This window comes from Lissotriton helveticus, chromosome 6 (genome assembly GCF_964261635.1).
Source record: "Lissotriton helveticus chromosome 6, aLisHel1.1, whole genome shotgun sequence".
NCBI lineage: Eukaryota > Metazoa > Chordata > Amphibia > Caudata > Salamandridae > Lissotriton > Lissotriton helveticus.
This window is the reverse complement of record NC_136067.1, coordinates 1,876,507,842-1,876,522,640: the sequence shown is the minus strand read 5'-3', so window position 1 is coordinate 1,876,522,640 and position 14,799 is coordinate 1,876,507,842. Positions and strand designations below refer to the sequence as shown.

General features: G+C 44.2%; 1 protein-coding gene across 1 annotated transcript in view; it reads left to right on the top strand.

Moving 5' to 3' along the window:
* The window catches only part of RAB3GAP2 (RAB3 GTPase activating non-catalytic protein subunit 2), a 586,520-nt gene that overhangs the window by 487,761 nt on the left and 83,960 nt on the right, over nucleotides 1-14,799 (top strand). The window contains exons 31-32 of the mRNA XM_078649806.1: nucleotides 12,950-13,168; nucleotides 14,686-14,775. Coding sequence (XP_078505932.1) covers nucleotides 12,950-13,168; nucleotides 14,686-14,775 — 309 coding nt within the window. The remainder of the gene's footprint in view (nucleotides 1-12,949; nucleotides 13,169-14,685; nucleotides 14,776-14,799) is intronic.

Here is a 14,799-nt window from a genome sequence, read left to right as displayed (position 1 = left end):
CATGATGATAACTCTTTGGGTTGTAATCTCTGCCAAAGAATACTCCTTGAGGCGCTTATAATAAAAACAGTCTTCATTGATTCTGGCTTCCCTTAAACATCAGTGGAGGTCTCACTTGTGATTAAAGACCAGGTCTACGTAGTGTTTGTGATTGATGGCAGGTCAGCTTGCCTCTCATCCTAAACACAAGAAGCATCACTTTAAAAAAAGAAAGAGGGAAGATGCGTGTTCAAACGCCTCATCAGAGCCTGTGCAGCTACCAGAGCCAGCCCCTAAGGTGAGTTTCCCAGCTGCTTGGGTTTCTGCTATTCGGGCAAAAGAATTTAAAGAGGCAGTGTGTAGCATGTTTGCGTCTTCACCCTCGGAGCTGCCATTATTAGCTCCTGAAGATGTTGTTTAGATGTCTGTCATAACAGCGGATAATATTTTGATGTTGGCAGTTCCGATCATGGTGCCAGCTTTACTATCGAAGAACAGTAGTGTGGTGGAATGAAGTAGGTGTTGAAGCAACTAGATAAGTCATTTTGTTTGTTGTCTGCATCACTGGTTGGTGGTGTTAAGGACTTTTTTGGGAGACAGGATTCTAGCTGTACCAACAAAAGGACTGTGGATTTGTTTAAGGAGTCAGAAATTCCACAAATTCCTGACATTTCATCTGAGGCAGCATTTCATAGAATGCCAGAGAGTTTGTGTCTGATTCTGATACTTTTTAATTCACGAACTCTGTACAAGGGTAATCTGATTCAGTCGGTGAAGGCTTTCAGTCTCCTATTGTTTTAAACTTGGTGATTTAAGGAACGTGAGGCTAGATTCAACTTTAGAAATGGAATTTTCTGATCCTTAAGGTGCTATTAAAAAGTCCATATGCAGATAAATGAAAGGAGTGTGCTTTTACATCGCCTCGAATAGTTGAAAAGTGTTTCTAGAGAATTGTCTTTTATTAGTTTGCTTATGTGCACCCAACATTTTTTTTAAATAAATACATGTCCTTTCAGGCTTAGAGTGTCGCCTAAGTTATACAAATAAGAAAGTTGGGAACCCCGGGTAGACCCCAAGGATTAGGTGGAAAGCAGCGCCTCTATAAGAAACACTCTACAACCCCACCAACACTCTAAAACTGCTCATCTCATCTCTAATGTCTGTTTTTGTAGCAGAGCTTTTAAGCAAGGGTTAGCTAGTGCCATCCATGCTGAACTGAAAAATGACATGTCTTTTACCACTCGTGGCACAGTATTGCAGCTTTAAATGGTACAATACCTATGTTTTTCTAACATATTTTTTAATGATAGGATTAGCATAGTGCCATCCATGCCACTGTAGCGGTCAAGGGACTACAGTATCAGGGTGTATAGACATCAGACTTCACTTCAGTTTTCTCCAGATATGTGTCCCACAGTGTACAATCTGCCCCTGCTAATAGTGCCTAATAATACACCCACCTCTGCATATGCTCATTTGAAGGTATCTGGAAACCAGTCATGAATCGAAGGCGCCGTTGCTGCCTTAAAGGTCATGTTGATGCGTCTTTTTGTGAAAAGAAAGCAAAATCTTTGTTGGTGAATACATGCTTTGATTTTGTGGTGCGGGCCATCACACTGAGCAGGCATGTGACAGGGTATTTTGGTATCAACAGTCCCGTCACTCCAGTCATGCCCTGTATTACGACATCCTGGAAGAGTGACACCAACGGGCAAAGTCACACCATGTGTAGAAAGTCCACCTCCGTCACAGCACATCTGTGCAAATCATGGAAGCCCCAGGGTACATTCAGTCTCTCAGTTTTGGGGTCAGATATGCATGATGTATGTAGTTAAAGTGTGTATAGCGAAACTTTGAATTTCTGGAAATCGGCTTACCTGATCCGAGACAATGCAGCCCCGTGGCGTCAATAAGTTCCACCCCCAACCGTTTGTAGCAGTGCTGAGTGAAGGCACGTGTTCACTTTTCTGGGAATAATTTGTGTCAGCGCTACCTGTAGTGGTTGCGAAAGAGTGGATTCCGTGTCACCACTATGCCACTGCCAGCGTGCCTGCTGGACCATCTCCACATGAAGCAGGAACTGACCAAGACTCAACAAAAATGTCTCTCATATGTTATTGAAAGGTAAATCTTGGAGCTGCATAAATGTCCTCCCAAGTATGTAGGTCCCCTTAGGTCCAAGAACAAATATCGTGCACCCTGGACAATGTTGCACATCTTGCCAGTGACCATAAGGGTAGAGCTGGAGCATAAGGAGGATTGTGCGGATTCCTCTGTATATCTTTGCCAGTACCTCCTTGCAGTCCGTAATAGGAGGTTATCAGAGGCCCTTGCTCTGTTCCCAGAAATCAGACATTTGTGTATCTGACTATCCCGCAATTGTTGAGAGACATCTCTAGTGGTCCTAACCATTCGCCATGCATCTTCTCAGCCATTTGAGCTTGGCCCCCATGTAATACAACTTGCAATTAGGTGCCCCCGACCCACCCTCTGCTTAAGAGGAATATAAATAGGAAATTGCCTCCAGACGGCTACCATTGCCCCATATCACTGTGACCAGAAGAGACTGCAACTCTCCAAAGAATTGTTATTTCAGTATGACAGGTAACACAGAGAAGAACTACAATCACCTCAGTTGAATCAGCATTTCGAAATGACTACTCTGCCAATTGTGGATAGCAGGTGTGCGTTGTAAATGGTAATTGAATTCCTAATGGACATGATTGCTTTTCCTAGGTTGGCATCCACAAGGTCATGCTCTAAATTATATACTTTGACTCCTAAGTATTTCATAGTGTCAAGTGTGAGATGTAGTTCCATGTGTGGAAGAGTCAGCTGTTGCCCTGCTGCATGCTTGGTCAGTGGAAACAAACATGACTTCAAATAACTCTCATTCCTGGAATAGTTGCATTGTGATCCAATGGCGTGTGTGTCCAACGTCCCCTATGTATATCAATGCATCATTTGCCTAAAGCGAAATGATATGGTGGTCATCATTTATGGCAATGCCTGATTCAGTACCTCGTAATGGGAGTGCACAAGCAAAAAGATCAATTGCCAGCGCAAAAAGCATGGGGGCAAAAGGCAACCCTGTCTAGTGCTTCCGCTAATGATGATGGGATCTGAAATCTCCCATCCGGCATGAACTTGAATTGTTAGGGCAGTGTATAAAGGTTGAATCCAGACCAGCAATTCTTCACCATTGCCTAGTCAGGGCAGTCTGTCATCAGGAAAGCCGAACTCTGTGAGTCGAAAGCCTTCTCTATATCGATGGAGATTGTCCAGTAATGCACATCTCGCTGTCTGGCCCAATCCATTATTCAGAACAGTATTCCTGCTAGGAAGAAGAACTATTTTGATCGCTGTGTACCACACTTTGTGCCACCGGGAACAGATGATGAGGCAGGACTTTCCCCAATATCTTATAGTCAGAAGTGAAAGGGGCCAATAGGAACCCTCCGATAGGGAGGTCCCTGCCCTACTTTAGGGAGCACTGTAATTTGGGCTTTTTCATGAAGACTGGTAAACACCCCAGTTGCCTAGATTCCTCATTTACCCTCAAAAATCTTGAGGCCAGCCTTGAGCTATACGTGGCATAGAAATATACCCAGAATCTGTCTGGTCCTGGTTCTCTAGCTAAGGCCATTTGTGTTTCGGCCAGTTGAATTTCGTGCAGTTGTAAGGGTTCACTCAATTCTAGTTGTTGAATGTCATTCACTCATGGGAGCAGAAGATGCTCAGGATATCGGCCTATCTTTGACCCATGTGTGTCCTGTGAGAATTCATACAATGCTTCATAATAACTTCTAAACACTGTTCTGATCCCTTTCTCTGTATTAATTATCACTACAGTGCTGTCTCGTATTGCCCCATCACTGTTCTAGGGGCTCTGCCTTAAGGAGCCAGCCATTATCCAGCCTTCTTTATACCCCTCAGCATGCTGTCCGATGGTGAGTTCTTTGCGATTCAAATTACCCAGGCACTCCAAAGTGTTCGATATTCTCCCCTGACCCGTACCAGTTTATGTCTGGGCTGTGCCTAAGTTAACTTCTAATGTGTCTCCAATTCTTGATGGGAGGAGGAGAGGGAGGGTGTTCCAGGCTTTGGCAGTGAGATGGAAGAAGGAGTCAGTGGTGGCTGCTCCGGGACAGTAGTAGTGAGGCGGGGAGAGGGGGGTGGCGGTAAAAAAAATTAAGAAAAGAAAAAGCAGAAATATCACTTACCTGCCGGCAGGCCGCCACCCCTCTTCCATCCTCTTCTGTTAAACGGAAGTACTCAGGCTCCCAGACTCTTCTAGCCAATCACGATGCTGCTGTCGACAGCTTGACAGTAGTGTTGTGATTGGACTGAGTGGCCTCGTTCGGTGCTCAGACAGGGAGTGGGAGCATGTGCATGTTCTCCACCCAGGCTGTGACATACAGGTGGGTGGAGAGCATGCAAAGTGTGCATGACTGTTTGGCTAGCCCAAGACGGCGGGCCAAACCATCATGCACACTGAAGTGCACCAACCACTCCACCCCCTGCTGCTGTGACAGCTAAGTCCAGCTTAGTCCCACCTGTCCCGAAACTAGCTTCAGCACGGAAAAATAAAATTCTTATAACATTGTGTTATCATTTTATTTTTGCGCTACTGAAAAGCAATGGGGTGACGCTCCTCCGTCTTAAAAGGGGGAGCCGCCGCTGGCGGCAGTGGCTTATGCGAGGGAGCTGTGTGAGGTGTGGGGAGCGTAGGTTCCTGGAGAGACAGTGGAAGTGTAGCCGATGGTTGAAATAGGCGGTTCTTGGTCTTGGAGGGCTTTGCAGGTGTGGATCAGGAGCTTGAAAAGGCATCTCTTCTGGACTGGGAGCCAGAGGTGGTCTTTCAGGTGCTGGGTGATGTAGGTTCTCTTAGGCAGGTTGAGGATCAGTCTGGAGGCTGCATTCTGTATCGTTTCGAGTCTTTGCATGAGTACGATGGTGGTGCCTGCATATAGTGCATTGCCATAGCCCAGTATGCTGGTGATGAGGGCATGCATTACTGACTTCCTGATGCTGATGGGGAGCCACTTGAAAATCTTGTGGAGCGTGTGGAAGCACCATGAGGAGATGGCATCGACCTGCCGTTTCATGAAGAGTTCGCTGTCAAGGATGAGGCCAAGGTTGCGGGCATGGCCTTTCTGCATGGGGCAGGTCCAAGTTCCGAAAACCACCAAAGGGTGGTGTGTTTGCCAAAGATGAGAACTTCTGTCTCGTCCATGTTAAGCTTTAGGCAGTTGTCCTTCATCCATGGTTAGACGTCTTTCATGCAGTTGTGGAAGTTGGGCTTCATTGGGAGGGATCAGCAGAGAGCGTTAGAACGAGCTGTGTGATGTCGTTGTCGGAGATGATGTGGATGTCGTGTGGATAGAGTTTCACTGGTGTGGCCATTCTTAAAGTTGAAAGTCATGATATTAAACTTACGAGTTGTGGGTCTAGTTCTTGTTATCATTTAGTAAGGTGTTAACTGGGTAGTTTTAGGACCGTCAGAGGCCTCGGCATGTTAACTGAGTAGTATTAGGACCGTCAGAGGCCTCTGCATGGATTTTGCATCCGCAGTTCCCACTGTGTAAAACTATGCACAATCAGGTTAACAGTATATCACCCAACTCCCCTTTCCCAGGTCAAGGTTTGTAGTACTACCTCAGCAGTAAACCCTCGCCACTAGGGTGGAAAACATTCAATGTCCAAATAGGTGAATGCGGTTTAGCATGAAGACAGACTTCTGTGAATGTGAGCTCCCAGGTAAGCCCTCTGCACCACCTTAAAGAACCACCATCCTCCCGCCACCCTCCGCTACATCCCCCCCATCTTGTCCACAATCATTTCTCATGCAGTATTGTATGTTGACGAATATGAAAATGATGTAAGCCCTGAATAATCAGTGTACTTAATCCGCTGTCATGGGGGTGGCAGCAGGTCCCTGTCGGAGTTCTTGTTACAGCTTCAAGGCTTCATCTTCCTCTGCTTCCTGTCATGAGTCAGTGTCACTGCGAGCTTGTTTAGTGCCTGAGCCGGCACGTTTTTCCAACTCCTCCACTACTAACGCTCTCTCTTTGGCAGCCTTTTACCATGAGTAGAGGCTATTCCTGCTTGTTTGCCTTCGCCGACACTGTTGTCACAACTGTGAGATACCAGGGTTCCACTCAGACCAATCCACCATCCATTTAGATTCTCGCCATGTGCAAGCATCAGTCGCACTTATGAAGAAATGAGCCATGTCATCATCGATGACCCATAATTTCGCTGATTAGAGTTAGGAGTTGCGGAGGTTCAATTGGCGTAAGACATTTAACCTCTAAAAACAAGGCTCTTTGTTTCTGTAGCTCAGTCATGTGGTTGGGGTAGATATACACTGAGCTGTTCTACTGTCCACAGTCCTTTGCCATGGTGTTTTGCAGGATGTAATCATGATCCCTGTAATTAAGGAGGCAGGTCACCATGTTTACCCACAAGTACCGTGTCTACCAGCCAATGCTCCAGATAAAGCTGCATGCTGCAGCTGGCCACGTTTTCTGGTAGACCAACAATACATATAAATCGGCCCTTAGCAAAATTAGCCCTGAGGTTCAAATTGTGGGCTTCCTTATGATGATCTTGCAGCTGCGATGGCATTTCTCTCATGGTAAATCTCAACATGGCCAGCACAGATTAATTTGTTTCAACCCTGTCTTTTAGCTTCTGATTATCCGCTCAGAGCAGGCCCAGGTCTATGACCATGGCATCTTTCTTGGGCTTTAAGGTGGCTCTGACGTTGAGGATGGCCTGCAGAATAGCCACGATTTTGTCAGTATGTTTCTGGAGTGTGTGTGTACTTCCATGTTCTCCAGATTAGATCGGGCTGGCTCTTCACGTGGGTCGCTGTGATCACTATCTTCCATGCTCTGCTCTGTTTCTCCATCACTATATACCACTTATGATTTTGCGAAAGTGACTGTTAGCACCCAACACTGTGATCAACTGTGGGACAGACTGAGGGAGAAGGACAGTCAGCATCTGTCTGAAGGAATTCCCTGAATGCTGTCGCAAACAGGAGTCGGTCAGCAGAGGAGAAGCTAGGATATTTTGACAAGTGTGACAAATTAGTCCATGGCAAACAAAAGGTGCCTACGCAGTAACACCTCCTGCCTTGAGCAAAACAGTATGCTATTCGCATCACTGCATCAGCGGGCAAGGGTAGGGGTTGTCACCATGGTCCCACCTTCACCTGGGGACCAAACCCATCATGATTTCTAATGAGCTGTAATAATTGATAACATCTGTGTCCTGTTAAAATTAGAAGAAAACCGACATCAAGCAGGAATGTGTTCAGTTTTCGCTACTTAATGGCAGTCACCCTGTAGTGTTGCCCCGACACCTCCCCAGCACACTCTGGAAGTCTCAATGACTGTCCAGGCACTCCCGTCGTTTTTCAGCACCAACTTGGTGTGGTTGTACCAAGCGAGACCTAAGGCCTCTACAGAGTATGTGGGGAGCAGATTCATGCATTGGGTACCGCTATTGACGTGGGATCCAGGGTCCAAACTGCCCTCACTGCTTGTCTTCCCACAATGGCCCTCTTTCACCCCAGGGGCCCCAGGATGCCACCCTGTCCTTAACAAGGCTTGTCTCTTCTTCTGTAGCCGCTACACGGCCAAACATCAAGAGGCTGGTCCCCGACTCTGCAAGGGTGCTTCCAGTCATCGGGGTGGCTAGGCACTGGCCTCCCCAGCATATCGTACCTCTGCCACAGCAGTAGCGTAGCGAGGCCCCCTTCCCGCGCTCTTAGCTGCGGCTGTCACAGGAATCGCCAGTGCTCTCCACCCCCTAAATTCTGCCACAGCACGGACGGCCAAAGGCCTAGCTACGCCACTGTGCCACAGGTCTGCAGCTTCACTCATGGCTTCAGATCCTTTGACTTCACCTTTCCTTCAGCACGGGGCAGTATCTCCTTACTGGGCTGCCGCGCAGCCGAGGGCCGCGGCAGGCGGTGTATATGGTCTCACAGGTCACGGGGGCCAGGATTATTAAAGTGTAGGCGCCGTAGACCGTGCTCAAGAACAGCACATCTTACATGGCTGCCTTCCTCTAATTTATTTTAATAATTGTACTCAATATGAAAAAGTTCTCTGGTCAAAACCCTTACGAGGCCTAAATTATCCTTCGGTTTGGTAGACACTACTTTAAAAATATTGTGCAAGAGATTTATACCTGCAGAGCAGGTTCCTTCTATGGACCGTTTGGGCTCATAAGACCCAATTTTCCAATCGATATAGAGAAATTGCTTCTGATTTGCAAACATTTAGTTCATAACCATAAGGTTTACTGTACATTTTAAACAACGTAAGGGTGTCTGTAAGGGAATTTTTTATATTTGAGAGAAATGGCAGAATGTCATCAGTGTGTGTCACCACTTTGCATTAGTTCTGTGGGGGTCATTTAGAGTTTGGGGAAAGGTGAATCTGCCCCCAAAAATTAAAACAATTGCATTATTCTTCCAACCTTATGGTTCCCCTTCCCTATTTAGGAGGGGAGGGATTGCTGGGTTTCTTCAGGTGGATCCTGAACAGGTTCCACTGATGGAAACCCTTGACTTGCGGCTCTGTTTATCGGAGGGCTTCCAGGTTAAAGTGAGAGTCGCCCCACCCCATATTGGGCTACTATTCTAGAAATGGCAGTCCTGGTTTGGGAAATTACACATTGGCCCCCATGAACAAGGAAATACTCCCTGCACATTGGGCCTTTGTTATTTTGCTCTTCAAGGATAATCTCTTGCTTTGGAAGTTTGTTTTTGTAGAGCAAAATATTTTTGTTAAGGGATGCTATATCTTCTGGCAGCTTATGCATAGCCTTCCCACCTAACGTTATGCTTACTATATTGGAAGAGTTGTGAACAGTATCTTTCGTAACATTTTACTCTTTATTTATGCCTATGCCTTACCTCTTTAGTGAAGGCATTTAATGCAGAAGAGCTAAAATAGGCACTGCTAACACAATTTTGGAGCGGTTGCATTTCCTTTGGTGACAACTTGTCTCCCCCTTCCTGGAATCTTTGTGTTGCCAACCTTCCCCCCAGAACAGAGCTTAACAATACTTCAAGATTCAGTCAGATGCCTGTGGTTATTTCTGTAGCTAAGTAAAGCTGTGCTACACTAAGTGAGCTGGCCTTGTCACTACCAGATACAAATTTGACCATTTTGTAATCTACCTTGTCCCCCTTGAGTAGAAAACTGGCACCAAACACAGGAATGCTCCTTAGCCCCTGCGTGTTTGAATTTGTAGACAAACTTAGACATGAAACACATTTATACTACAATGTCAGCAACTATGGAGAATGGTCCATGCACAGGCAGGTAGACCGGTATCTTTCTCCTGAAGGGCAATTTATTGGTATGAGACGGGACGCCTGCAGATTTAAGACCACTCCTGGCAAGGATGGAGAAATACTGCAAGCTGACCAAGCCAATGAATTAATGAAAAACAATGAAAGATTATTATCCTAGAAAACACCTTAAATAAAACGAGGAGAAACAACCATGTCAATATTTGGGCTTATCTATTGACTGAACAGGCGCATAGGCCATTGACAAAGAGCAAGATCATAGAAGCACACAAACTACCATCATGGCATCATGGAGATCACTTGTGGGAAAGCCATGCCCTCGTTCAATGGAAGTCAGGGAGTCACTGGAGCACTTCATTCTGGTGTCCGCAAAATAATCATACGAGGAGGCTTACATAAAATATGATAGAAATAGGAATCAGCAGGACAGACAAAATTATGCCATTTCTTCTGGGAGACTAAAAGCCAGAAATGTCTACAAGTGTTGTAGCTAATTTCAAGAAAGCTTGGAAATCAAAATAAATCTGGTAAACTATACTCGCCTCTAGAGCAGACCAGCAGTAGACCTAAAGCAGGAACCTCTTTGGTGGCTCCATTAGCAGTGAAACAAACATAGCCACAAGGATTCTGGAGCTAGACTCTTGCTTTCAAAAGCCATAGCCTTGTAAAGGCTCTAGAGGTCCTTCCTACTGACCTTAATGAGGTTCTCACTTTTTAGTGAACAGCAGAAGCCACTCTATATTTGACATGTGCAGCTACAACAGTGTGGTTATAATGATTACATCTGAAACTCTGCAAGCTAAGAGTCTCCCCATCCCACAATCACTAACTCCAACACATGTAGCCTGATATCCTCTTGGCAGGAAGTCCCATAACTCATATGTCCTATTCGAACAGTTCTAGAATAGACTGCTACCCCTGCTCCCTCCCCAGCTGTTTTCTTCCTGCTTCGAGTTACCCCATTGGTGGGACCTTACTCTTATTAATATTGAATCAATTTTTAATTATGATTCTATATTTTTCGTCATGATATTTGAGCATTTTGCTTTAGTTTTCAGATGTTTTCATTTTGTTAAGATTATTTATACACTATTTCCTCCATGATCCGCCACTGTGTTAGTGTCTTTCTAGTGAAAATGATTTGTACTCTGCAATCCTAAAGGGGGCTCCCATACCACATACTTGGGCCAGGGCCGAAATAATCCCCATCTTTTTAAAGGGCTCATGCGACTTGCCGGCAAATTAGCGTCCAATAACTCTTATAGACAGTACACAAAAGCTAGCAAAGTGATCCTAGGTAGACTACAGGACTGGCTTGCTGATGAGATTTTGACACCCTTACAGGCAGGCTTCAGAAAGTCCACACGCACAATTGATCAAGCGTTTTGTCTACAAATGTTGAACTGGAAAGCAGTTACACTGGGAGGAGGACGACCTTATGTTGTGTTTGTGGATTTGTTCTTTGCCTTTGATTTGGTAGCAAGATGAACCTTCTGGCAGGTCCTTTCTGGAATGGGAGTGCCAAGCTATTTGTTTGATACCATAGTCAGGCTACATTCTAACAACTTTGCGCAGGTAAGACACGGCAGAGCAGGAGAGTTAACCGATCGCTTTCCCGTAACTAGAGGAGTCAGGCAGGGGTGTGTGTTGGCACCCACGCTGTTTACACACTACATTAACGTTTCTGGACCAATGTGAAAACGACAAGCCTAGATTAGCAAACATGAGTGTTCCTGCCCTCATGTTTGCTGATGATACCTCACTGACCCCCAAAACCCAGATGGGATTTCAGAGGCTTCTGGATTAGTTTGATTGTTTCTGCAGGATGTGGAGGTTGGAGATCAATGTAGGTAAAACCATGTATATGGTGCTTAATCCTAGACCATCAACCACAACACTTCTCACTCTGGCAGGAGCCCCATTAGAACATGTCCATACATTTGTGTACTTAGGCCTCACACTTACAGAACACCTGGCGTGGCAAGCTCACATTACATTGCGACGATTAAAAAACGAGCAGGCAAGTTCAGTTCAAGTTCAGGAATTTATACAGCGCACTACTCACCCAGAGGGTCTCAAGGCGCTTGGAGAGGGGTTCATTATTTACAGGCAGTGGGAGGCATTCTCAAAATGTCACACACTTCACAGTATCGCCATATTCTACCAGCGATCCAAATTTACAGTTTTAAAGCCTTGGGGACTGCTGCCTATGGTGCCGAGCTGTGAGGACATCAGGGTAAGAAATGGTGGCAAATCGCTTTATGCGACAGCTGGTCAGTTTACCAGTAAGCACTCCTTGGCTCCCACTTAGACTGGATCTTAGGGCCAGAAATATCTCAGATACATTGGCACTGCGTCCCATACTTTATTGGAGGAGGAACTGGGTCACCCCGGAACTATCCGCTTATCAACAGAGGTTAGAGGAAATCTTGTCCCAAGTGGTCTTTAGCAGAATTCCATGGCTAAAGCATGTAAAGTGTACATTAATAGCCATCGGCCTTGAGGGTCTATGGATAATACCCCGTTCCAGGCCGGGGCTAGTTCCAAATTACATATTAAAACTGCATACTGGCAAAATAGAGATAATCATATGCATAGCCAGTCGAGCCATGGAACCCTAACAAATGACTATTTCACAGCTAAGGATTCCTTTAAGCTAGAGGACTTCCTGGACGAAATAGAACCTCCTCCAGCCAGGCGACTCTACTTGCAGTTCTGGTATGAAACTTTACCTATCCGGGCTTTTACTGCAAAGAGGGAGCGGGTACTATGGGCAAAGGAGTTGCATTGCCGGACCTGTGGGGATAAAAAAAAACATTGAGCCCATTATTTTCTTCTATCCAATATATGTGTCACAAAGGAGGTGTTGGATTATTCCACTCTGTCAGAAACTGGGAGTTAGGGAACGTAAGGAAGCACTCAGGATTCTGAGATTCGACATATGCAGTTTGTCAATCTTTGCTCTCTCTCGTTTTCTGTTGAGTGTGTGTAGAATTAGATACAAGTTAAGTATCTCTTATAAGAAACTTGTATAGTGGCGACCAGTAACATGGCAACTGTACAATCGTTGGAGAATAGGATAGTTAATACTTGTTGTATAACAGGATTAAGATTAGAGTTTTATATTCTTTTAACCTTTTAGCAGGTGATAACCTATTTTATTGCCCAGAAAGCCGCACTCGCTTAGCTTCAGGAAGCTAGATTTGCAATTATGTCAACAATTAATTTAAGCCTAGGGAGGTATTAGGCACCCCCAGACAAATTGCAATAAATCCTTACGCTGTAGAGCCCACTTCATAGCAATGTGTCATAGGCAGCTTCATTGATTATATTATTGTATTGAATTTTGGACATTTATACTGTAAATGTCAAATGTTTTATTTATGTTTTATTCCATGTGCTTTTATGGCTTACAGCCGAAATGAAGTTTAAAAGTGAAGTGATTTGTACATATCCCTTGTTGACTTTCTCAATGTACAGATATAGTCCAGATAATGTTAATCTGGCTAACGAACATTATTTGTAGGTCTAATATTCAGACTACTAAAAATCACTTAGATGTGCACCTATATTATTTTTATACGTATAGCCTCCATAAACAGTATGACTCCACCTTGAACATTGTCTTTACAGGCTGATGTTGGCACTGATGAGATGCACGCACCATTGCTTGACACTGAAGACTCCTGGATGTCAGTGGAGGGTCCCACTTCCATCGTGGAGCTGGCCCTGGAACAGAAACACATTCATTATCCATTGGTTGAGCACCAGTCTACACTATGTTCTATGCTGTATGCTATAATGAAGTTTTCGCTCAAGTCTGTGAAACCACTCGCTCTCTTCGATAGTAAGGTAAATGTTTCAACAAATTTACTAGTGATGACAAATTGTGGTTTACAATTCGATACCTGTAAGTAAATAGCAACCTACATTTCAATTAACTTACTTTCCTATCCAATTTCTAACATAACATACCGTCTAATGTTTGAGAGTTACATTATACCAGTCATTTATCATACTGGTATATTTCCTGTGATAACCTTTCTAAGTCTTATTTATAAATTGCCCAGCAGACAGATTAGCATTTGTTATTATTTTAAAAGTGTGCCTTTTCTATTATCTCGCTTCAGATTGATGATGTCATACTAGCCATCTTGTGTGAAGGCATGAGCATTGCATTTGGAAGCTATGGTTACATGGTTCATCATTAAATGATGACATTTAGCATTCCTTCAAGTGAAGTGGTCTAAGGAAGTTACTGTTTTTTTTTTCATCCCTGGGAAAAACGTAACTTCCCTTTCGCACTTTTGGGGTATTTTGTGTTACATGCTGTACATTAGCTGCTAACTAAATAAACAACCCACTGTACAAAGTATGCACAGCGGGTGCATTCCTCCAGAACCTGCCTTCCAACACCTTGTACAGCAGACTCAAGGTACAGGACTTGGTCTTCAGCCAAACCCTCCGCCAAGTCATTGTGGCTACAGATGGCCTTCAGCGATGCCCAGCAATGTTTGCCACATCCAGCTTCATTATCACGAGTAACAGAGTCAACATAAATGTAACTTTTGCCATCCCTTCTACCCATATACCTGTCATTTCCTTCCATTTTTAGTTTGAGGCTGGGCGTTTTCTGCCATGCACTCCACTTTTTTTTATGTAAAAGCGTGTCTTGGCATCAAGAGGCAGCTGCTGCATTGTAAAATGTAAATGCAAACATCTTTAAATTGTGCCGTGTACTATCATTATATCTTTTTTTCTAACTTTGTAACATCTTGCGAAAGTTTGCAGGACTGCTGGTTTTTTATTTTTTAGAAAAAAATAGAATTTCTTTGTGCAACATGCTGATCAGAGCAACTCTTTTCTTTAACTTTCAGTGTTATATTTAATCTTGATTTTGGGGAAAAGGACAAAGTGATTGTGTGTGCTAGAAATATTTCTCTGTCCCTGGCATTGAGGCCAGCCTGAGTCTCCTGCTTCACCTGCCTCTGAGGCTGTGCAACTTCCTGCAGTAGTCGTCTAGCAAGGGTGGTCTGAAAGAGTTATGAACAAGAGTTGAAACCATAGTTAACATAATGAGGCTTCATTACAGTTTGTTTGATATAATGTAAAATCCACCAGTCTTCCTTCATATCTAATATGCACAGCTTCTCTATAGCATCACAAATTAATTTCTGTATTTGGTAGCATGATGAATGATAGAATTGTGTGAAAAACAGAGAAACACACTCTTTTACAGATGCCATGTAGCAAAATTATATTTCGTTACAGAAAACATAATTTCCTATTTAAAGATGTTCTGCAAGTAGACTTTAGCATAGAAGTGCCCTTGCACTAATTCCTTTAAGAGAATATGGGTTCTTTTTCAGGGTAAAACTGCATTTTTTAAAGATCTAACTTCAATCCAGTTGCTGCCAAGTGGTGACATGGACCCTCAGCTAATATGTGCACGACAACAGGTAAGTTTAGACCGCTTCCGTTTC